The 24,836-nt window shown below is 45.1% G+C and overlaps 1 protein-coding gene across 3 annotated transcripts; it reads right to left on the reverse strand.

Annotated features, from left to right (window-relative positions):
• Nucleotides 1-1,853: 1,853 nt before the first annotated feature.
• pdgfab (platelet-derived growth factor alpha polypeptide b) lies at nt 1,854-22,197 on the reverse strand. Of its 3 annotated transcripts, XR_005442138.1 has the most exons (7): nt 21,576-22,197; nt 20,203-20,299; nt 15,457-15,591; nt 14,058-14,248; nt 5,677-5,803; nt 4,887-5,011; nt 1,854-4,179 (listed from the first exon to the last, which is right to left on the reverse strand). XR_005442138.1 is itself a non-coding variant. In XM_038700488.1 (6 exons), exons 1-6 carry the CDS (start codon nt 21,636-21,638, stop codon nt 4,166-4,168), a joined length of 627 nt encoding a protein of 208 aa, XP_038556416.1. In that variant the 5' UTR covers nt 21,639-22,197; the 3' UTR covers nt 1,854-4,165. The 3 variants fall into 3 exon arrangements, 1 of the variants encoding a protein (XP_038556416.1); XR_005442139.1 differs by lacking the exon at nt 15,457-15,591; XM_038700488.1 differs by lacking the exon at nt 4,887-5,011.
• Between the last annotated feature and the right edge of the window lie 2,639 nt (nt 22,198-24,836).

Consider the following 24,836-nt stretch of genomic DNA (forward strand, 5'->3'; position numbering starts at 1 on the left):
GTAATGATAGCCATGAGACCATGGACCACCCCAAGGCCCTACCACCTTCCACCGCTAACCCAAAGCTGTTTTCACAGGAGCCAAATACCTTAAATACATAATTAGCAGGGTCATTTGTGCAACGGGGGCCCCAGTGAGGGCTTGAGCGTGTTCGTGTGAGTTTGTGGGGGGCAGAGGGAGGATGATGAGTGTAGTGGGGGCAGGATATGAAGACGTGAGAGAGAGGCAGACAAAGACGTGCATTCATGGCTGTGGCCCCAGACAAACTTGGCTGTCGCCATCTTCAAAGGGCACCTCTGCCTTTCCTCAAAACCCAGAGGCCACAGGTTGGGGCAGAGAGGAGGAACATAACAGGGCGACATGGAGAGCAAGAGGAAAGGGGAGGATGGGGGAGGGAAGAGAGGGGTGCAAGTAATGAAGCAAAGGTTGCAAGATCTGTAAACTGGGAAGGAAATAGTCAAGGCTGATTCTGAGGGGGTTGAGTTCGTAAATGAACGGCTTCTGTGAGATAGATCAAGTTTTAAATCCAATAATGTAAAAACCTAAAATGTACAAAAAATGTTTGATTAGAATAGTAGACTTTATTTACAGTAAACACGGAAATGGAGGGAGGTGATTAAAGTATTACAATGCATCCGCTACTTGGCACCACCAGCAACATCCCCCACATGACCCCTGAACCTTGAACTCCGACCCTGTGCATTGTGGGTAGTCAACTCCCAGTTTGTCCTCCGCAACAGCCCAAAATTCCAGCGGTCCATGTTTCACACTGGGAGACCTCCTTTGTATTGTTCAATTGCACACACATTTGCACACTTGCACACACACACAGAGAGAGCCAATTCAGCAGCCCTCTTCACACCTTGTCTGCCCCCTTGTCCCCCTCTGGCATTGTTTATGAAACCATGTCCACTTAGTGCTGCCCTGTCTGCCCCCTCTTGCTGCGGTGCCGATTACCCACATCATGAGTCCACTTCATTCACTCTGTTCTTCATTTTGTCCCTCTCCACACATCCCCCTGCACTCTCACTCCTCAGGGTCTCCTCACCCCTCTCCCCTGCGCTCAATCCTCCTCACCATGACATATTGCTCTCTTTTTCCTGCATGGTGAACATACTGCACACACTATACTGACTCCTCAACCGTCCCTCCCTCCTTATGAATGAAGCTGTGCATGTCAGATTAAAACAATAAAATCAATCAAGCCTCTGCTCTTCCTTTTATCTTTACTTTATTCACTTCATCCTCTGTTCCACTGGCTTGCTGAGCTGCTGTCTTACTGATCCTTTCTCTCTTTCATGTTCTGCCTTTCTTTATCTGGCTCCCTCCTGAGGTAATAAGCTGGGTGTATGGCCGGGAAGTGCAGGGGAGAGAGACTTTCATGTCCCTTAGCTCTGGGATTAGGGTGAGCTGCTCTGGGAAAAGTAATAAAGCCTCCAGCACCTACCGTCTGCTGCTTGTGGATCCTGGAATAAAGCCCAACTCCTGCTCAGCCTGCAAGCCTGGAAAAGCTCACATTTCCTGTATACATCACCACCCTCACATCCAGCTTCTGTCCTGCCTCCTGCGGCAGCACCAGCACACGCTTACATTATCTATATATCTTTTGCATTGTGGTGTATTATAGTTATTTAGATCTCTTACTAATGAGGGAGCAGGTACGTTTTTTTTTCTGGTGCAGGGTGGTCCCTTTAACCTTTAGATTCTTCTCTCCTCTGCTTTGCAGTCCAGCTTAATATTGCTCATTTCCTTTTTTACTTCCAGTCTGTCTTTGGTGCTGCATATCTTGGTCTAAACCTACATTTAATATCATCCTTCAGACACAACGCAAACAAATTATGGGACTCAACATTCAGTGAACATTTTCATAAGCAGAAATATATTTATTGTTGAAAACATAAATATATAAATTATGATTATTGCTGTCTTTATCCAATGGAAGCCCAAAAGAAAAGTAATGAAGGCTTGGTGATAGTGTAATGGCATTTTTTTTTATCAAATAGCTCTAAGTGTGGTCCCTGGTTTACTAAGAACACTATCTTACATTGATATAAATGTGAATGTGAACAGTGATGAAACATCAGCTTTATAAATATAGCACCAGTCAACTGATGGCTAGTTCATTCACAGGTGGGCTGGGTGTGTTTGTGTGTGATCTGATGTCCACAAGTCAGCCGATACAGCCATGTTTCAACAAACGTTTCTCGTTTGACTTTCACGTGACTCACTTCACAGTGCAGTGACTCACTCAAAGTGATTTCCTCATTTGAACACAGGGTGGAAGACGACCGCTACTTTTGTACCGTGTTGGCCTGGTTACACGTTCATTACTGTTACAGAAACTGGTGGGGATGTTTGTTCCATCGGGGCACGAGTGCAGTCCAGCTGTACGGTTTTTCAGGCCACCTCAGAGCACGCAACATCATCTGTCCTGACGGTATGTGGCTGCATAAGGTGTGAGTACCTTCCCAGGGTGGAGTGATTTGTTCTCCTGTCAACAAAGAGTATTGCCTGGCTAAACAAGGAGCCCATTCATACACTTGTCGATTTGCTGTGCTCGCTCATTCACTCTTTAAGGTGGACTTTACTCTTTGCAGGCACAACATGTGTGCTTGTAAGGCAGAGTGGGCCGGCATCCTCCTTATCAATTTTAAAGTGATATGGGTGAAAAATAGCCTCTTGTAGAGGAGAAATCTTGTGTGAGAGCACACACACCCTGTCTATCCCAACCCATACAGGCATACATGCACACTAGAGTGCTCGAACATTATATTGTGTGATTGGCATGATTGGCACACACTTTAATGTGCTGTATGCATGTTTATATGAAATATCACTTCTTACATTAAGGATTGGACAGTGGTAATCATGGCAGTAGAATAAGCTACAGTAAGGCCACTCACTGATAAGTTGTCATGTTTGAGCCTCTCTATCCCCTCTCTTCACAGCTGTGACGCATTGATGTACACAGGCCAGCAAGCACTGGCAGCCTTTTCTCCCTCATCTATCTCAAAACCTGCCCACATTTTTGCATCTTTTCCAATGGATTAAATACAGGCATTCAACCACAATAAAAGAAATAAACATAATTCCTGCTTGGATATAAGTAAGCTTAATATATTTCATAACAAAAATAAAGCATCTTCCTGTACTGACTCTCACATCTCCTCCTTGCGCACATATATCCAAACCATATACAAGACTTGACATAATTCAGATATACTGTAATATAATAAGAAACATGGATGATAAGAATAACATTGACAAAAAAAAAAAAACAGACATTGAGATTGTGATACTTATGGTTACAAAGAACCAGACCACACTGAACTCTTGCATGTCCCCAAATCATTAAGATATCTTTTTTGTTCTTTCTTTTGTACTGTAAGACACAGAAAGCAAATGTCCGTGCGTATAAATAGTTTGTAAGTAGCGGCGCATCTTCCTTCTCAAATTTAACTGTACATTGCAAGTGGGCAAAGTCACAGACCATCAGGGGTGTCAGAGAAGATTTCCTCTTTACTCAGAGCAAACATCCAAAAACTCAAAATGTTTGGTAGTCCATAGAGAGTCTTTTGAAGAAAGAAAAACACCTCCATTTGTCTCTCTCTTTCCATTGTTTTTCCTATATCTGTCCTTCTTTCTTCCTGTGTATGCAAGTCATTCAAACAGGGCAGGGCACTTTTATGTTGCCCAGCTGGAGGTCATTCACTGCTGTTTTGGAGTCTGAGCACCAGATTCCCACGAAAGCTTGATCCAACTGTTTCATAGCCGTTTCTGTTGTCCGTCTTGTTCAAACAAAGTCTGTAAAAAGTTCAACTCAAATCCCTTTCATCATCTCCCTTCGGCCTCTTTCTGCCCTGCCTGAGCTCTACAGCATCTTTCTCTTTTATTCTTAATCAGCGGCAGGGTTCAGTTGTCTGGGTAGGTGGCATGCTACAGAGGAAGTCATCATCACTGGTTACTGTTTTTTTTTTTTTAAAAAAAGCACTTTTGGCATTTTAATTATTTTTGTCTGTGTATTTTCAGTCTCTCTTCTAACAGAAAAGTCTGTTTTTTAAATGAAGGTTGAATGGCAGTGGGAATGAGGACACAGCAGGTCTCCTGTTGGCGGCATCCTCTATTTAGATCCCTCCCACGCTGAAGTCCCTTGTTCTGATTTGTCTCACCTCACGTCCACTGTGGGAGAGAGAAAGACAAAGCTGAGATTAGTATCACAATTCTACAAACACAACACATGGGTTTCATTGTGAAAAAAAATCAGATTATATCTTTTGCATTTTGTGCCCAATTTCATCAATGTGTTCATGCATTTCAAACAAGCTGACACAACAAACACAAGACCCCACAATGTTCTGAATCACATTTCTCCAGATTTCAAAGCCCTGTGATCAGACCAGACATCATTATGTCCAGTCAAAAATATGTGTCATTTTCTGTGTGCACAAAGTAAAAGACATAGAGGTGGATGAGAATGTTTGTGGTGCAATTCTTATTACCAAAAAACTCTTTTAGGTACAGAGGTGAGAGAGAATATTGTTGATAACAAGATGAGGAAGAACAAAAGCAAAAAAAGAGAGAAGGGTGTCTTTTAAACAGTGAAACAAACAGTGCCATACAGTGTCTTACAATAAAACACGACAAAAACAGTGCACACAACCACACACAAGCACAACACCACAAAGCAGATTTATGGAGTGCGCATGCTCAGCAGACCACAAAATCAGCATGCAGCATTAGGGCATCAAGCATGGTACTCCTTAGCCCTCCCTCTTCTCGCACTGTTTGACAGTGATGTGATTGGTGATGGTGATTGGCTCTTTGTGCCCTGATTGGGCCGGTGCAGTGCCAAAAGGTGAAAGGACACCATGGTGATAAAGTCCTACCTGTTCCCTTCACAGCTCTCCAGTGGACTTTAGGTAATGAGTGCAACTCTATTATGTCGCCAATAAATCCTTGTTGGGCCTTAGCTTTTTAGGTTTCCTTTTTTTACCGTTAGCCCTACGATGGCCTGAAAACACAAAGTTGGGGAGGGTGGATAGGAAGGAGGGTTAAAAGCAAGAAGCATGGTTTATGACACAGAAAGAGGCACAACAGCCTAAGGACAGAAGCAGAGAGCGCAAAGATATGACACACTATAAATACTTCAGATGCCTTATCAGTACACATCACAGCGCTTATCTGCTCCGAGGGAGAGAAAGGCTTTAACCTGCTGTCATGCCAAGCAGCCTTTGGACACCCTCCCTTAACACACAGACTCCCTTAACACACAGATTTGCGCTTATACATACACACACACACACACACACACACATACATACAAACACATACACACATTCCCGTCCCACAATGCACAAACATTCAAGCTTTACAGCAATTTACAATTTACAGCTATTTTGCAATAGCGAGCCACCTCACATGTGTCTGTCTGTTTGGGAGCAATCATAGAAAAAGGTCATCCAGTGCAAAGCCAAAGAGCCAGACAGAGAGATAGAGACCATTAGACTGACAAGAGGAAGGCAGAAAAGCCTGATGATGCATGATGACGTAGGGACCAGAACGGGACTCAGCCATCAAACTCAGCCACAGAGTGATTTTTCTTCAAAAACGCAATGCTGGGCCACTATTTGTGATAATGTAACTATGATGTACAATAACTTTGAGGGTCAGATTTACCTATTTCTGCATCTGAATGCTCCACCACATGATGATGTGACGTGCACACACACTCCAGGTGGTCTTCCAAACGCACAAAGACCTCTTTCAGCTTGGGCCTCCTCTTCACGTACTCCACCTTTGCTACCTGAAGAAAGGAAGAGAGAAATGGTTAGCTCCCGAGCTCCTGTGACATCATTACTCTTCGCCGTACATGGGTCGTCAATGAATGCAAACACTCTATGCCCATCCACTAACATCAAGAGGCGTAGAGCTGTGACTGATGACTCTTTCATAAACCAATTCATAAAAAACGCCAGCCGTTGCTTTGCCTTACTGTGTTTGAAGTGTGACGACAGCATTCCTCAGAGGCTGATGCATTGAGTTCCGCTCGCTATGTGCTCTATGGGCTGTTGATCAGGTGTGTAAATACTGGATGGAGTCTATGACCTTGTCCAAGCAAGCTCAAACAATGGGAAAGGAGAGATGGGAGGTAGGGGGGAGCGGTATAGGCCCTATGGCCCAAGGAAGGTTTACCCTGGCAGGAGAAGAGAGGCTTGGAGATCCCCCCCCTGCTCCAGGCCTGGAGCATCCACATCCAGACAGACACACACCCAAACTCCCTCGCCTTGTTCCGACATGTAGGCTGGTTTTAAACCACATGATTACGTCTCTATGGGTTAGGGAAAGTGTTGCTTAACATGTACAATGCAAGACGTTTACATGGTCTAATCAAGCTGTGGAACCCCAGAAAGTAGCCCTTCCAATCTAACAAACACAAAAGCAATGCATGAATTCCTATCCTTGAGTCCAGCTTATACCCACCCAGTTTAACACAAGAGGGCTGACCTCCACTTCCCACCCAACAGCCAGTAATGAAAAGGACCAATCCTCGGAGGGTTATGGATAGGCTATGTTGATTAAAGCTTAGATGAAAGCTGAATAGAGAAGGTTGCATGGAGGTTATGATGATCGTGTTGTGTAACTCAGGGGAGGTGGCTACATGCTTTTCCCTCTCTGATCTGAGTGCCAAGGGCAGGTAACCTCTTCATCCACCACTGAGGGCCTGGGGGCCACATGGAAACAATATTCCCCTGCTTCACCTATCTTCCTGGTCACTGCACGAGAGAGGATATTGGCTGACAATCTCCCAGCGCTCTCTGGTGTTATGAACAACACCGTTTTGCAGTCAGCATGAGGTTCATGCACGCAGAGACGCAGGGCCAAAACTGATGAGAGGCTTTCTTCCTGTATCCTGTCATGGCATACTGCCAAGACTGGCTCTCAGTGGTAAATTAGTCATGCAGACAAACGAACATACCAATCCCTGTCAAGTATAATGTTGACATTCACACAGCTAGAGCTGCATCATGTCAGTGCTGTAACAATGGCTGGAGAGTCATCTGGTGAGGCTAAAACTGGAATCGGGGACCAGCGGTTCCACTGGCCGCTCCTTTGCAACCGTTTCTTTCGAGAGAAGAGAAAGAGCAAGAAAAGAGGGAGTGAAAAGAGGGTAAGCAAGCAAAGGAGGTATGCGGTGAGCAAACAGAGGACAATGCTGTCTGGGTTAGCGGTGGTGTATTTGCTGTTATCGGCCCTGACAGAAAGAGAGAGAGTGGGTGAAAGGGCCAGAGCGGCAAGAACTGAGATCAGGAAGGAGGACCATCACTCTCATTAGTGACCGCGAGTGTTTGTGTGTGTGTGTGTGTGTGTGTGTGTGTGTGTGTGTGTGTGTGTGTGTGTGCAAACAGGGGGGGTTATTTAAGGAAGGGGGAGGAGGGACTGACCCTGATCATGATTAGCATAAGATGACATTCATGTGTTACCTATTAACATTTAGTTTCTGGGTTACCCACTTCGGACATTTATTACACTAACCCTGAAAGGATAGATAGAGAAGTTTTATTGTTATCTAAAACTGCAGACAGTATCAATGGATGACACAAATTTCCAAGAAAACCACTGCTAATGTTTAATCAAATGATCTGACTGAAAAACAGGGTGGAAGGGAAAGAAAGAAAGAAAGAAAGAAAGAAAGAGAGATGAACGATGTCACTGTCTCTGGAGACGGCTCTGCTGCCATTGATTACAGGAAACTCTAAGCTAGCTAGCTGAGTAACCAGCATGCAGCAAAAACAGTCTAACACTTGCTACTAAGGCTGATCCTCATGACTAACACATATATACACACACACATACACACGCACGCACACACACACACAAACCCAAACTCTTCTGGCCAAACAAACAGCTATAGAATAAGGGGATGGACCCCTTGATGAGAGGCCCAGTGGTGGGCTTGTCTCCTTGCCCCTCAAACTGCAGGGTTAAAAACACTCTCTGCAGGAGTTACTATGCACACAAAAGCACACACTCACACTTTCATATTTGTCTGCGAATGTGTATAACTTGTGCTATAATACTTCTCATTCAGCCACTGCTCTGCCCACTTTGTTGACTCTCTTTCTCCTTTTGTCTTGTTTCCTGTTTCCCGTGCTATGGGAAAGTGTTGACGTTACAAGAATGGCGGTCTCCACTCAATTATTCCACTTTAAATCCATATTTAATTCTGCCATTTTTGCCACTTCTTCACTTCTGTACAAAGAACACTAACTTCCAATCCGGCGCAGAGTCAATGACTTCCCACATAAAACATACATCAGAAAGAGACCCCCGTGCTATGACCAGGGGCCCCACACTCTCTTTGTATAAATCAAACTGCTCTAAACTCCCTAAGAAGCCGGGGCCCTGAGAAAGAGTTCCCTTGAGTGGCTGTGGAATGATATCCGATCCAGAAGGTTGGGGTGAGGCAGGGGCTCTGAGAAGTACACCCCCTTGGTTTGTCCTCAGTGTCTATGTTATCCTCAGTACCCTGCGTGTAAAGCCGATTGTCCCGGTCGGTCTAATTGGGAATTCCCTGAGCACGAAGCACTGATGAGAGCATGATGGAGGGGAAAGTTTTACTCCAACCTTCCAAGGAAAACACAACGGGGATGTGGATGTGCACCGCGGGCCATCATGAACTGGAACAGTGACAGATGCGAGCAAAAATAAATAAGAATGCATGTGTGTGTTTGGAGAAAGGAGGCATCTTGGAGACACAGAGTGGGGTGGCAATTTATTTATCAGGAGGGACATTCAGAGCTTGTGCCCCTGGAAAAAGCGCTCTTGTTGTGACGCTAAACTGTGAGCCAGAGGAGGAGAGGTGGGGCAAGTTCTGGGGAGGAGGAACGTAAAGAAGCTGCCTGTATTTCCATCTGTCTATCTGATTGTCTTTTGAAATCTAAGAAAGAAAAATTGACACTCAGAAAAGGGCAACATGATCTGCAGAGGGAGACAGAGCAAACCACATAAGAAGACAGCCGAGACAACCTGCTGCTGCCCTCTGCTTCAACCCCCGAAACACACACAGACACAGGGCATCGGGTGAAAGGGGTTATCACAGGTGGTGTGTGGAGAAGAGAGGAAGCAAAGAGAACATTTATCACGTCTCTCACAGGCCTGCAATGGCAAAAAGGCACTTCATGGCACACCACTCTCTCCCCACCTCTCTCTCACATACATTCATTAATGTATCTCCAGATGTGAATATCTATCTGCCCCTCGTTTGGTGTGCTATCGTGCATTATCAAATATCAAAGAATCTTTGCCATCTTTCCATTTATTTCTCCTCTCTTTGCAGATGAGAAAGACACTACTGAGCACTTAAAAGAGGGGAAAGTAAATACGATTTTAATGAGAGAGAGCAAAAAAGTAAGTAAATGGCAGAGACAGACAGAGGGGTAAAATTAGAGAGTGGGAGATGGCTGTGTTGCAGAACGAGTGAGGAGGGAGTGAACAACTATTTCACATAACAGACAATCAGACTCCAAGACGGAGCGGAGAATAGAGGTGGAGGGGAGGATGAAGTCAGAGGGGAAGAGCGAACGGGAGGACAGGAGACGAGGATTGAAGGAAAATACAGAAATGGAGTAAAAATATGATTAAAATACGGCTGCTACGTTTCCTGCTCAAGCTGATACATTCCAGGCGGTGTGGCAGTAGCCAAACTCTCGGCTTCTGGCTTGGTCGGGACGCTCCCATGGTCTCTGACCCGCCCCGCAACCCCCGCTGTGCACACCGCACACGCATTTATACACACACACAAACTCCCTCACCCTTCTTCATCTAGTTGAAGAGCTGCGTGAATCAAAGGGAAAATAATTCACAGCTGCAAGGGACTTCAAACAGGGAGGCCCCTTATTCCCATCTGCCCCCTCCTCACGTAATCCACAGGACCCCTCAGACAATCATAAATCATGCTCACTGTATCACCGTCACAGTGTCTTTTATTTATGAAACACCCCATAAGTCAGGGTCCCACCCAACCGCAAGGCTACAGCTACTGCGTCCCCCAACACCCAGATCTCACCCACTGTCGCTGAAGTAACTGTCAGTGTGTGTGTGTGTGATGGGGTCGGGGCCAGTGCAGGGAGATGTGTGGACCCCCACACTCAGCACTGTGCTGAGTGTCTGCCTGGCCTCTGTCAGCCTCCACTTTGATCAAGCAGCCATCAACACTTCATTACTCTGTGGCCCGTCTTCCTCTTGCTGCCACTTCACACAAATGGCCCTGTCCCTGCACTGTGATGGTGGGGGGGTTACATAGCACAGCATGGAGCTCTCTCTCTCTCTCTCTCTCTCTCTCTCTCTCTCTCTCCATCTGACACACACACACACACATACAAACAATCTCCTTCTTGGGTTTACACAGATGTGCGCTGACGACCCTCTCTGACCTCTGCAAAATACCAATATGCTTCGAGGACCATCAAAAATGTCCAGCTACTAAACCACACCAAATTAGAGAAACTGAGCTTTATTGTTGGCAAATAATGCCATACTGATTTGACTGAGGCTCCTGATGACGGCAATGAAAAGCGCTCTCTAAGCTGTCCTTGACACAAGAAGAGGACCTAATTTCCTCTAAACTCTGTATATGTGCTGCAGAAAACATTTTGATATTGTGCATTACCTCACCTGATTACCTACCACAAATGTAATCATGAATATCAGGTGGTGTCATTTCTGTATCTGCTTATGCGGGTTTGTGATGGAGGAAGGGGAATTTAATGCATTTAAAGACCAAATACTACAGTACTGCAGAAGCCGTAAGAGTTAATGAGTGAGGGGATGAGTGACAGCTCCATTATTTGCCTGTATCGTGGACTATGTAATCAACCCCATAGGAAGAACCCACACACATTCAAAAGTGCACATGCACATTATTATTATTATTAACTATTAACTATATTATTATTACTAGTCTCTGCAGTCCTGCCTGTCCAAAATCACCAGTTGTTTTGTGTGTGAGTTCGTCTAGCAAGCCTCGGAGCCAAAAGCACTGAGAAAACCATCGGGAAAACTGCATGCAGCTGCAGCCATAAACAGACAGAGAGAAAGCGGCGAGGAGAAAGAACAACAGGAATACAGGATAGATGGAGGAGAAAAAGCCAGGAGTGAATGAGAGAGGAGAGATAAAAGATTAAGAAACAAAGAAGGCAGAGGGAGTTTCAGAGAATTTGTCTTGCGCCATCAAAGTGTCACTTATATAGGCCTACTAACTGACTCTGACTACTTTCACATCATATCCAGGTTGTGTACTATAAGAACACTATGACACAAAAACACTGACAAAACCGCGAACATGTTCAGCCAGGCTTCTGTGAGAAAACACCAAAAGTAAAAGATGAGAACAAAATATGTAGAAATCACTTAGATGGAAAATAAATGGGAGAGCCAAGATGCTGGGATAGAGGGAGTGAATGTGGTGTCACTGAAAGTGCAAAAGGAGGTGGGATGGGGTGAGGGAGGAGTTAAAGGAATGCTGGGATGATAGAGTCTGACTGCATAAAAACTCATTAAGAATTCTGTCTCATTTTTGGTTTTCTTTCCACCTCTGCCTCTCTTTCTCTCTTTTATGAATGCTGAATCATCCCAAAATAGCAGGCAAAACTCTTATCTTTACACTTGACACATTTACTGTGTCATTCCTATGTCAATGCATGCTGACAACACAAGCAACAACGGAAACGCAACCTACATGTCCACAAATTACATTTTAAAGACACACCTATGACAGTGATCGACCAGATTATCATATAAGTTCAAGAGAAATGCAAAAGAATCCAACGAGGGGAAAAAGGGAGACCAAAAAAAAGAGACTTTAGGATCTGCACTTTCTCCTCCCTCAGGCTGGTCCTATTTAAATTTATCTTTTTTATTAGCCCACCACTGAACAGGACAGGCTTGTACAGTACAGGGCTTGCACAGACCCGTTCTCTTTTTTTTGGGTCCACAGCATGAAAAAGGAAAGAGGGAGAGACACAGAAGAGGGGGAATAAATAAATAAAGGTGCTTTTGGACAAATGCATAGTGGCATGAAATGGAAAGAAACACAGCGAATGTGTTCTTTTCCCATCCTTGGCCAGCACAAGGAAAACAAGTCAGACCCAGGGTAGACGGGCAACATTTTTAGATTCTAATAAACGGAGGGAGAAGCACAAACTAAACCCCTATTCAGACTAATTGCTGAGGACAGACAAAAAAAAACTTGGCATGAAACAATGTTTCTCACACACAATGTGGTGAATGTCTCCTGACCGGAGCAAGCCATGACGGATGACCTTTTCCAGGGATACAACACATCTCAGCCCCCCTCACCCCGCGGCTGGAACTGCATGGAAAAATGGCCCTATGAAACCCTGCCTACCGCGCCTGAAGGCCCCTCTCCAGTCTGTGTGCTCATTTTGTCCTCAGTGTCATGAGGGGGACACGGACAAAGTCGCATGGGTTACGACATTCCAGGGATAGCTGAATCAAGCCTCATAATGTCTTTTCTGCCTTCGTCAATGTCTCTCCATCCGTCCTCGTCACTCTGATCACAGACAGAGCTCCCATTGAGGATGATAGACACCTAATGTCTGGCAGACAGCGAGACAGACAAGCTTGCATACAGACAGACAGACAGACACAAAGTTACAAAGTTGTGCTTTATATCAGAGCTTGACTCTCTTACTGCTCTGAGTCAGCATGTCTGACCATAAACCCCCTGCCCTGGATGCAGTGCCCTGTGCCTGACAACGGCCGCCTTGTCAGTGCAGCCTTTACTCTACAACTAAAAGAGGAGGTCAGAGAGAATGTCCTCCTATCCATACTGAAATCTTCCTGTATGCCATGGGCAAGAAGGCAGCAGCAGGTGGGGTTGGTATTTGTTTTATTACTCTGCTGGTCTATCAAGGCGGCATCTTCAAAATAACAGAGACAGACAGCAATGTCCCAGTGCCCATGGTGGTTGGGCAAGATCACAATGACTGAATGAAGAGAACAGACAACAGACCAAAGATTGACTCAAAGAGAAACAAAGACAGTCAGAGTGTTCCAGGTTATCCTGTTTATCCCCCGGTTGTCTCTGCTCTCACAGAACAGAGCACATAACTCCCATACCTCCGAACAGAGCCTTGCACAGGCTAACAGTCTGTAGTGTAAATACAGCAGAAATACAACTCAGCTCAGCCACTGTGTCTCTTCTGATCCTGAACAGAAGGACATGTTTTCAAGTTACAGATGCCAACGAGCCTCTGAGAACAGTGCAACCCCCTTCTACCCCCTCTCTCTTTCTGTTTGTCACCTTGTCTCCTCCAGGCTCACTGCTTCCAGAAAATACAAAGGGCCAAGCAAACAGGGAGTGGAGAAATAGCTGCGCAGTAGCCGATGACATTCTCAAGGTACGGGAGACTGTTTCTTCCTCGTCCTCTCTCTCTCTCTCTCTCTCTCTCTCTCTCTCTCTCTCTCTCTCTCTCTCTCTTTCTGTCTTATTTCTGGCAGCAGCATCCCTCTCTGGTCGAAACCTCAACAGATGTCCTGGCTGAAGGTGCCAACAACCCTCCCTCCCTGTCCTCTCTCTCTCCTTCTCTTCCTTCTCTCCCGCTGCCCTGGCACAGCAGCCCTGGCCTATCGCCAAACATGGGACAGAGTTATGAGGAGAGAGGGTGGTGATCGGCTGTAATAGAAGGAGACGGGGAGGGTTCAACGGAGGTAAGGTGGCCGCACTGTAGTTACTGGCCATGCATGGCTCAGGGAGAGAGAGGAAATTGAAATGAAGAGGAGCTGTAGAGGAATGAGGGAGTGAGGGAGGAAAGGAGCGTGAGGCAGATTAACCAACCTTGAATCACATTTTTACTCACTTACCTGGTGAGAGGGAAAGTGGTGCAGGTGAGGGGGTTTGTGGAATAAATGAGATGTTGTGCATTGCCTATGGATATACTGTAGGAATGCTTTTTAGCAAGTCAACTAGCTTGGAGGCAATCTGTTCTGTAGTGTGGGTGGGGGTGTGTGTGTGTGTGTGTGTTTGTGTGTCTTACCTTAACGGTACGGTGGTGCTTACGGGAAGGATGACAGCGCATGTTGCTTGTGTTGCAACAGCCCGTGCAGCGCTTCACCTCCACACAGGGCGGCCATATCAAGAAGTTGGCAGATGTGGGATCCACCTGGCTCCTGGGGATCTCGTAGATCACCGTCCGCGTCTTACACACCGCCGGGACCGCCTCCTCCACTGGAAGAAAGACAGGGAGGGGGAGGAGTCGAGTTAATGCATTTGGTCTGCATGAGTGTTCACTGACACATTTTCCAAATGCAGGCGCGTGCTGATGTATTGTTGTAATTTGTGCTTTTCTCTCCCAGCTGCTTCATGCATTCCTTCACTGCTCATTATTTGATGACTCACTTGATGTGGGAGCTGTTTGTCTTACCTCAGATCACGCCCAACCTCCTTTAAGGCTGTCAAGAAGACAAGCTATCCAAAAAGCTGATCTCATATCAGCTAAGGAGATTTGGGATCAAGTCGGTGAGACAGAAAGAGACTGTTCCTTTGTTCAGAGCCCTCATTGGGGTTAATGCAGCGTGACTGCGCCAGAAAACCTTTATGTTCAGCGTTGGGAAATCTAATGATGGCCTTTGACCCTTTCGGCCATAGTGAAAAGAGGATGGCAGTAAGCATTCACTTCAGATTTAATGCTCTGACAGGCACTCAAACCGAAAGATGTGACAGTAAGATACCACCATGTCATGAAGATGATATGTACATCATGTACAGAACATGAGGGCTTTTGTGGAAAGCTGCCAAAATGGTATACTGTATCATACACTTATGATACAGTGCACATACATGAAACACGACCAGCCACTGCGTTGCTTTAAATGCTGCGCTGCTGGGAGAGATGGGAACACGCAGCCAGTCCCACACACCTCACAACACACACTTTGCACACAACGTAGTATTCTCCACGCCTCGATCAGATATCGTACCGCGTGGCATTTTATGAAGAAATCTAACTGAGAGCCCAGGCGAGCTGCAACTTGAGCCCTGAATGCCTGGAATTTCCACGCTCAAGGATATATTTCTCTCCTGACGCGTGTCTTAGATCTGCAAGCCTCTGGCCAATTAAAAGGTTTCATGTCAGACGTCCTCGTCAACGTCACGATCCCTTGATTGCCATAAATACTGGGTAGATCTCTTCATTAGGGATCCTTTCAAAAGCTGTATAAAAGCCATTAGCTTAGTTTGTAATTATTGTAAGGTGATCTGTTTTATCTTCTGGGAACATGTGCGTCGGGGGTATTTAAAATAGAGGTTATTTTTAGGACATTGTGACACTGTAAGAGATAAGAAATGCCAAGTTGTGACATATATAGTGCCAAAATGCAATCATGATGGAACCTCTGAGCTGCAAAGTGAAGCAGGTAGTATTCATTCAGTCTTACCGATGCTCCTCTTGCGTCGGGTGTGGAGCTGGGAGGTCTTCAGGTCATTGTAGTAACCATGACTACGGGAGTAGTTCTTATGGTGGTTGTGGTGTTTGTGGTGCTTGGGCTCCTTGATAACATCATTTCCCGTACCTCGTCAAAACAGAAGGCAGCCATGTTAATAATGTCACACAGAGAGAACACAAAAGGCTTATTCAACCAATAAACCAACCATGAGTCTGTTAACCACCGCTGCAGCTTGCTAGGCCTCACCAGAAAGCTGTTGATCTTTTATATACCCCTTCCACAACAACCAACGTACTGGTAAGTCACACGACCATAATGAGATGGTAACTTCCAACTGGCTTCTTGGGCTGTATTTAACACATGCCTTGATTCCCTGAAGGGGTTAGTGTTCCCTTCGACATGCTGGCTGGCAGGTGGGGTGACTACTGATGATGTCACAAATTGAGGTAAACAGTCCAGAGTACACAGGGTACATGCATGGTGCACAGTTTTACACAGACCTCTGTGTAATTGCAAGCTTTGTGTGTCAGCCTCACTCACTCATTTGGCTGAACTTTCCCAGAGGGAATAAAGTAACCAGGCGCAGGTGAGTCAGCATGCTCCTTCAAAAACAACCAGCTTTCACAGACACACAGGGGACTAAAGTGGTCATTTGACAGGTGGTACTCAGCCACCATTATCCCTGCACCTAATTAGTGGTTTCGTGTCTCTCATTTACCTGAAAATGTTTGCTTTTTTCAATCATTCAGTGGCTTGGAAAAGTACATGTTTTGTTGTGCTGCAGTGGTAGCTTCTTAAAGCTCCCCAACTCCAGTCTAATATAGCCAGCTCAGCTTATTCACAGCCATGGTCATCTGATAAAGCTTGCTTGTTTTGGTCCCCACCCAGAGAATGAGGTGGATTACAGAAGAGTGCCAGAGCAGCAATAAAACGATAAAGCTTGTTCGTAGGATACTGCCCTATCCTAAAGAGCCTGAGAGTGTTTGCTAAGTAGGTGGGTCTACCTGTCTGTCGGTACAGCATACCCACCCACCTGGCTAATACAATCCTACACCTGTACACTTAACATAAACACACAACTCCCAACTACACAAACTCCTCTCATTATCCTCCATAACATGCTAAAACCTAATGTACACCAGCACAACAAAGCTTAGCCACAGGCAAACACATTCCACTTATCCAGCTCCTTTGTGCTCTGACCAGAGACGTCTGAAGGGATTTCCTCTGCCTATGCATGGTCCACCTCTGGGATTGGTTGTTTATTTGCTTTTGGATGCCTTCTTTTTTCCAGGTCTGCCCCCTCAGTGAGAGTGGAGGGAATTACCTTCCAGCCTGTCGTGCAGTCAGTCAGACACCCAGTGACCCAGAACCAAAGGTCCACAGAAAGGAAGTGTTGACTGCAGCTGAGCTCTCAGTCTGTCAGACCAGTATACCCACATACAGAGACACACAGGAACTGTACATATGTCACACACACTCTCCAGTGCATGACCTATAAATGCAAACATACAGCTACACTGTCTGCACCGTCAGGTGGACTCGATGTGAAAGCTGGCTGATTTTCCTACCTAACAACCTTTTAACACTCCGGGTCACTGACAAAACTCCCACTATGCCTCCTCTCACTCTATCACAGCCATCCCTCTCTTCGTCTCCCCCTGTCAGTAGAGGACAGGAGTGAGGGAAGGCGTCACACCAATGGCCACCGGAGACAGTTTGTGTCAGAGCTGACAGGAGAAAGGGAGGGGGACATAAAGAAGTCCTTTATAGACTGCAGAGTCCTCTTTTCAGCACAATAAAAGGACATTTCTGTTTTTTTTCTTTATACTGAGAAGAGAAACAAGGAAATACTGAAAGGAAGCAATCAGTGACCAGGCAGGTAGATGCAGGAAAAGAATTGGTAAGGAGAGAGAGGCAGGAAAAGAATGGGTGGTCAAGAGAAAGATGGAGACTAAAACTAGAGTGAGGGGTTTGCTCTCTGTTGGTTCCAGGTGACTAAGAAGTAATAACACGCCCAGAGCGTCGTCAAACTGAGACAAGAGAACAGAGGACAGGAGACAGTCTCTCGCCATGAATCAGGCTTTCATGACTCGCAAATTACTCCCTCCATTAGCTGAGGGCTTCGGCTCCCTCCCTTTACTCCTCCTCCTCTTTTTCTTTCTACCTCGACTCTACAAATAGCCAACATGTTGTTGACTTTTTGTAGTAAGTGCCCCTATAATTCTGTCTCTCTGGCTTTCCCCCTTGTTTCTTTATTGTCAGCAGTTACATGGCTGAGTTGTATCAGTATTAGTTTAGGTCATAGGGGCAAAAGGTCTTCCCATGGGTGTGAAAGCAGGTAGGAAGCACAATAACTTGTTTTTGAAGCACTGTAGGTTCATATGAAGTGCTGCCAACTGTCCAGGAGGTAAACACACTGCCAGCTTGTCAGAAACAAAGCTGATTGAGCAACAAACTTGTGTCCTTCCTGAGTGAAGTGTAGCAGGAATATAACCTCCAGAATCTTCCTGCTCCCTCCTCTACCTCTGCCTCATACCAAGAGTCAGGTTCCCTTTTCTGTCAAAGTCCTTCACTGAGAGAGATAAGAGCAGGCAGGCCGGGGGGCCGCGTAAGGAGGGAGACAGAGATAGAGAAGAGGAAAAGCGAGGAAAGGAGCACCTCAGGGGCCAGACAGCCATCTGCAGACTACGGTGGGGTCATCTCATCTGTCAGTCAGAGAGAAGACACTGTCCTCGCGGGACGTGTGCACACAGACACACAAAAACAAGAAATGCAAGCCGGCATTGAGCAAAGAGGCACTGAATGAAACATCCAGCATTTCCAGATAAGCCCTGCAGGCCTTCTCGGTGCTCCTGACACACACAAGCTGAATTATAAAGTCATCCATCCAGAGACAGAGAGCTCAGATAATGACAACCAAGTGTCAACAGGGGTAAACCAACACCACAAAAATAACATCTGCCTAGATTAATAAAATGCTAAAACAAAATTTCTGGTTGTGCCCTTCAAAACACAGCATCAGTCCTTAGATCCTCCCCAAGGCTTTAACAAACACCTCATATTAGCCTTCCCTTTCTCCTTCCCTGATTGACATGCTGTACCGTGTACAGTTCAGCCTATACTGGTAGCTTTCCTGTCCGCAACAAAAGTTCAGAAAATACCCCTCTGGCTGGCGTCAAAGGTCTTTTTAATGGGCTGGCCTGGACCGCCAAGCTGGCCCTCAGACAGATTTATGTCCTCATAATAATAATCAGCCTACTACTGTTACCCTGCAAAACATTCCTCTGTTTGAAGAAAGACATGTTAATTCAATTATAAACACCTCTTCTCATGCAAGAGGCACTCCGGTGGTTCTATTCTGGGCTCAGCGTAAAGTGGGGTGATCACTGTGTGGAGTACAGGTTGGTTTGATTGTGAATTAATGTATTAAACACACTAATGATGTGGGGCTTTTAGGCCTAATTGATACGTCCATCGGAAAAGCAATCGTGTGGTTATACAGACAAATACTTGAGACTTGAGTGAACCAGTCCTAATGTCCCTTTGCTGAGTATAAATTTTGAGGTTACTAATGAGCTATGACCAGTGAGGTAGCTTACATCATTAGGGACTGTTAAAGTAAATTTAGTAATTACCTATTTCCATCAACAAATCTTTAGGGGAGAGCCCTGAAATTGATTTAGGCCAGGGTATGTGTAAGTAGAGGCTCGTGTGAAGGCAAACAGCTTCATCTAGCGCACCCCTGTAACTCAATATAAGACAGTCTGAGACAGAGTAGTAATCCACCACAGAAGAAGCAGCACCTCTAAGAACCTGAAGCTGAAGAAACCCGCCTGACCTGCGAGCTTGTGTCTCTGTTTACAGGGCAACTTATGTGGAAGTCTGGTTTCTCTAGCCAGTTTATTGCAGCAGCTGATAGAATATGCACAAATAAATGCCTGCCAGTGAAAGTCCATCTATGTCACATGTGTACAGTAGGCACACCTATCACAGTTACTGTGATATCATGCATGCCAGGACAGCACTTGGCAGCTCCCCTGGGTGCACAGATCCCTCTGCATTTTCCTGTACAGGCTGTTAGTCATGAGCATGTCTTTGGAGGTGGATTTCAGGAGCCGTAACGTCACTGATTCCTACCTGAACACAATTTGCAGAATGAGCCAAAACAACAGGTATTCCTGTTTGTTCGCCAAATCCACCAAAGCTGCAGGATTGACAAAGTCTCTAATTCTTATTTGATCAAATGTCACTCAAACTTCAGCTCCTCCCTATGTGGATCCATTAATGATGACTTAATGATGCTTTTGTCAGTGGTTTCTGTGAGTAATTATTACACAAAATTCATCTATCTATTAAAAAAGGTAGTGAACATGTTGCAGTTTGAAAGGACCACAAGGGCTGAATGTTTCCCAGGCAAGATTTTTTTAATTATGATATTTGAATGAATGTATGTGACAGTTATTTGGCTTGGTTGATTTGGCCATCACATGTTGTCTCACTAAGGCAAACATATATGGAAAGTCGCCATACCAGCTAATATTCAGGTGACTACCAAGAAGGCTATCTTTAAAGTTGATTCCACAATAGAGCGTTTTACAGCTAATAAAGGCACACACACTTTACCACGTGTGGTTTCATCAACAATAGCAGTCTCACACGTGAACAACATCTAGGGCTTCAGCATAAAAATTTAAATCTGGTCTGTAAATAGAAGTATCAAGAGGCACAATTTACCTATGGAGTCAATGTCCAGTAGCCGCTGGAGGTCGCTGATGCTGTGGATTTCACTGTGGGACAGCCTGTCTATCAGCTCCTGGGGAAACTCCACTTCCTTTACGGAATCAAACAAGAGACGAAGGTTAGAGATGAGTCGGTTCGGTGGCAAAACGCGTGTGTAATTGTTTGTCTGTGTAAATAAACGTGCAAAGGTTTGAACAACTAACCGGAAGAACAACAATGTGCCAACCACAGCGAGCAGATCTGAACCCATTGCCATACCTTCCACTCACTTGGAGAGAAGGTGCTGCCTAACCCACTTAAGAAATTATGCAATTTAAGTAATCTATGCTATGGAAAGGAGCATGCTTGAAGGATGACATCAGACATTAATATTACGATCTTGCGATTAGTTCAGCACCGAGATAATTCCAGAATAAGTACTATTTCCCTGTAAATATATATTTTATAATATTTTTTATTAATATTTCCATTGCCTGTACCTGGCATGCAGGACGATGATTGTGATCATAAAAATGTAATTGTGAGTTGATTTAGCTTCTGCTTTTGATTTAATTGCTTTAATTGGATTTCGAATTAACAAATAGATTAGCCCCAAGCCTATTTAAATTCTCGTTTTATGCTACTAATCTTGTTCCCTTGGCTGATAGCTGAAACATCATTACACCGTCTGTTTTCTAAAGGAATTTGGTAGGCTACTCCACTACGAATCGGGGCGACGTCCGCCCGTGTTAACGACAGCTCCCCACACTTGGCACTTGTTGCGGTCCTGCCAGCACCTCATGCTGAGCGAACCGCGCAGCCTTACAGGAACAGTGGCTATTTATATCGCCCGGAGCGGTTCCCATGAAAGCGCTTAGCCCAACCAAAACGTTTGCCCAGTTGGCTCTGGCTACAAACAGATTTGGCATAAAGGCCAAAAATAACTGTGATAGTAGTCCAAGTGCAGACGCGATGTTGAGTTCTCAAAAGCTCGTTGTCACTGACCCTCGTGGTAACTGGAGCTGATATGCTGTTTATTCAGTCTCGAAAAATGAATTCTTAAAATAGCCACACAGTCTAAACAGCCGTTTCTGTGAAAAGACAGTTTGGATCGGTTATAGTTTCATTCAAATGAAGAGTTACTTTAAATGAATTAGGCTACGCGCTAACCTAACCTTATCTCTGCCTCATTGCAGGTTTTAAATCAAAAGTTAGTTTTCTTTCTCAGGACATCAAGTTGTGGTTCAGTGTGTAGCTGTTGCAGAAATGCGCGCTCTGTGACCACTTTGCACCATCACAAGAATAAAAACCCGCACTACTGTGTCTGACATGGGACCGGAGGGACACCGTCTATCCAGCCCCCTACCTCTCTGTCCTGGTAACCTTACCTCAGAGGTGGCCAGCAGCAGGTACGTCGTCCACAGCAGGAAGTAGCAAAGTGCGGCTCTCATCTCCCTTTAATTTAGATTTAACCCCAATCAAGAAATATGTGTAATTCTGTAGGAGCCGCAGAATCGCTCCTGGCCCCACAGGATCCACAACCATCCCCTCGGGGAGAGAAACCGGGGTGTCAGAGCTGCTCAGCGGACTCAGTCAGACTCCGTTGCTGCACGTTTGTAACTGTGAAAAGCTTAAGGGCCTGGACGTTGACTTTTGTTATTCACATTGGACTGCGTCCCCCTGAACAGGCTCTGTGCGGCAGCTCGACATGGCTCCTTAGGCGCAAGTGGAACAATCCCAGGAGACGCGCATTGCACTTGTCCTTCACCCCCTAACAAACAGGCTTCAAACTTCAGCACAGTTTACTGAAATATCAAACAACGCAGCTGTTGGAGTTACACAGAATTAAGACGCACGAGTATTTTCTATATGATAGTATTTAATAGTCATAAAAGAATATAATCCAAACGAGCAGATCCTCTCAGAAAATCACAAGGGAGAAAGTTGTCCGTGTTGTGCTATCCAGAGCCTGTCTTGCAGCAGTCTGCACAGGTCCTTGGCTGTGTGGGTGAATGGAGTCAGAGCGCCTCTGAGCCGCTGGATATAGAGAGCCAGCAGCTCCGTGCCCGTTGCGCCTCCCCTCGCGTTTCGGTGATCGTGCATCTATTCAGCGAGGGGAGCTGGTTGGCTGGTTGGATGATTTAAGACTCTATAGCATGCCCCCCCACCCACCCCCAGCCCGTGCGTGTATGTATTCCCTTCAGTAGAGAGTCCATGCAGAGATTCAGGCTGTAATCGATATTGATTGATTGGAAAGGATGCGCAATTGCAGTAACTGTGGACACACTGAAACAAAAAGGAGGACAATGAAAGTGCTGATGAACACGATGAGACACTGCTCTCCTCATTGTTAACAATCAGGGCAGTGACTGAATAACAAATTTGGGAAGGGGGAAGTCACACACATTTATATTAAGTCACCCAGGATGAGGTGGAGAGGTTTTATGATTCTCAGGATGTAATCAATTTTGGACACAGAAAACATAAAATGTAAAGGGATGATGATCATTATCATGGTTGTGAAGATGGTGTTGATGGTGTCTGGTGGTGATGATGAGATAAGAACATAAGCAAGCGTTTTGTATTTGAGTTTAAGACAGAATAATCTATATATCTATTATATAATTTATGTATTACATAACATACATTACATACATCTACTTATTAGCACAAAGTTCAAAAAGCAAGCAAAATGGTAAGGATGGTGACAATGACCCAGTACTGCCTTATTAATTTAAAACTCATGTGCGGACATGAATTTGGGACACATGAAGCAACTAGTTTACAGCAGGTTAACAACAGACTGGTCTTAACTTGTTGTGAGGAAGCTAAAGTGCTGTGTGGTGCTGTACTGGGAGGTCTGGGAGAAGAGCCTGAGGGGCCTGATAAATGAGACATAGCTACAGGAGCAGAGGCACAGACAGAGACAGCGTGCCGCACACACACATTATCAGCCAGAGGTGACAATCAGCAGGGAGCCATAGGTCAGCCAGCCAGGTGGTGGTCTGCACTCCACCTTGTCCATTCAACTGGATCGCACAGCACAAGGCCAGCCTAAGGGCGTTGTGGCTGGAAACACTGCATGGAGATAGCTCTGCAGCAGCTGGTGGAGTCATTAGCCTAACTATTTTAATAAGCCCATGAAGTTCAATTTAGGATGGTACCAGTGTTGTAAAATGATTGTAATATTTTTATAATAAATGTCCCCTGCTAAAGCCATTTATGTGACACATTGCTCCTATTGAAGCTTCTTTTTTTAGATTGATTCCTGGGTTTAACTTTGCATGCTATGGCAAAATGACTAATACTGGCCTGGGGACAGATGGGTTTATCATCATCAGGTTAGTGGTATGCAACAGTCCCATGGTGTCATCATGGTTACATCACAGATCAGCCTCCCTGCCTGGATGTGCCCTCTCACTGACATGCATGAATCATGCTTCTTGCAGATGTACTTTGCGCATCATGGTGGAAAACTGGGAGTCAGAGGAAGAGGTGAGAGAGCAGGCCATACAGTAGGAGAGATAGTGTTGTATTACTCAGGACTGGTCTTGGTCTCAAGACCACTTTTTGATGGTCTCGTCTCGAACTCGACCGACCGCATTTGTACTCTGTCTTGTCTCAGTCTCGGACATTGAGGACTCAGGATTTTATTTCAAGACCAATCAAGACCTTAAATTGCTTTTGCATTGTCTGATTTATTTGTTAACATCCTAACCTTTGATTGGATGTAAAACATATTGTTTCAAATGCAACCAATAACCCTAATTAAAAATGTTTTGTTCCCCTTAATGACTGTCACCCCTCCCCGTGATGTTAAGCATGGAAAAGCAGTGTTGAATAAAGATGCTTACGTTGATTTCAGCTCTTGGTATTTGTATGTGGGTGCTGTAATGGGAATGTGGATCTTTCAGAACAATTTGAGAACTACCTATGATCTCGTTCCACATTTTATTGTGTGTCATGTAATGTGGGGAACTGGTCTTGGTCTTGACTCGGCCTCATCCTCCCTTGGTCTTGGTCTCGACTTGGTCTCAGCCCCTAAAAGTCTTGGTCTTGTCTCGGTCTTGATAAACTCTGGTCTTGGTCTTGACTTGGTCTTGGTTTGAGTGGTCTTGACTACAACACTAAGAAGAGAGATTGTTTTTTATGTATGGTGAAGAAGTGAGTAAAAGGAAAAAAGTACCAGGTGGGGATGATGTGGGTGTGTTGACGTCTTACAAAATGGTGCTTTAAGATGTTTGAGGTTTAAAAACTTAAAGTTGAACTTGAGACACAGAAGAGTGATGCACATGTAAGACAGAGAGGATAGAGGTGGTGAGCAGAAGATAAAAACAAAAAAAAATTACACCAGGTGGGGAAAACAAACAGAACTCAGCAAAAGAGAGAAAAGAATCACTAGACAAACATTTCAAGGGGAGAAGAAGAAATTAAAACAGCAAGACCAGAAATAATTCTCTTTCTCTCTCCCGCCTTCTTTTCTGCATAAGCTATTAGGCAACATGTTTATTGGCAACTGAGGTCTGTGTACCTAACAACATTAACCCCATTAAATGGTTTTATAGATGCTGGTGCACAGTAAATCTAGCCATAAAGACGCTGCAGAGAGGACGTTCTCTGAGTAAGGTGATGACTCCCGTTTCCCCCTA

This window comes from Micropterus salmoides, unplaced genomic scaffold (assembly GCF_014851395.1).
Source record: "Micropterus salmoides isolate LMB-PRFRI ecotype aquatic unplaced genomic scaffold, ASM1485139v1 Ms_hic_scaffold_10, whole genome shotgun sequence".
Classification (NCBI taxonomy): Eukaryota; Metazoa; Chordata; class Actinopteri; order Centrarchiformes; family Centrarchidae; genus Micropterus; species Micropterus salmoides.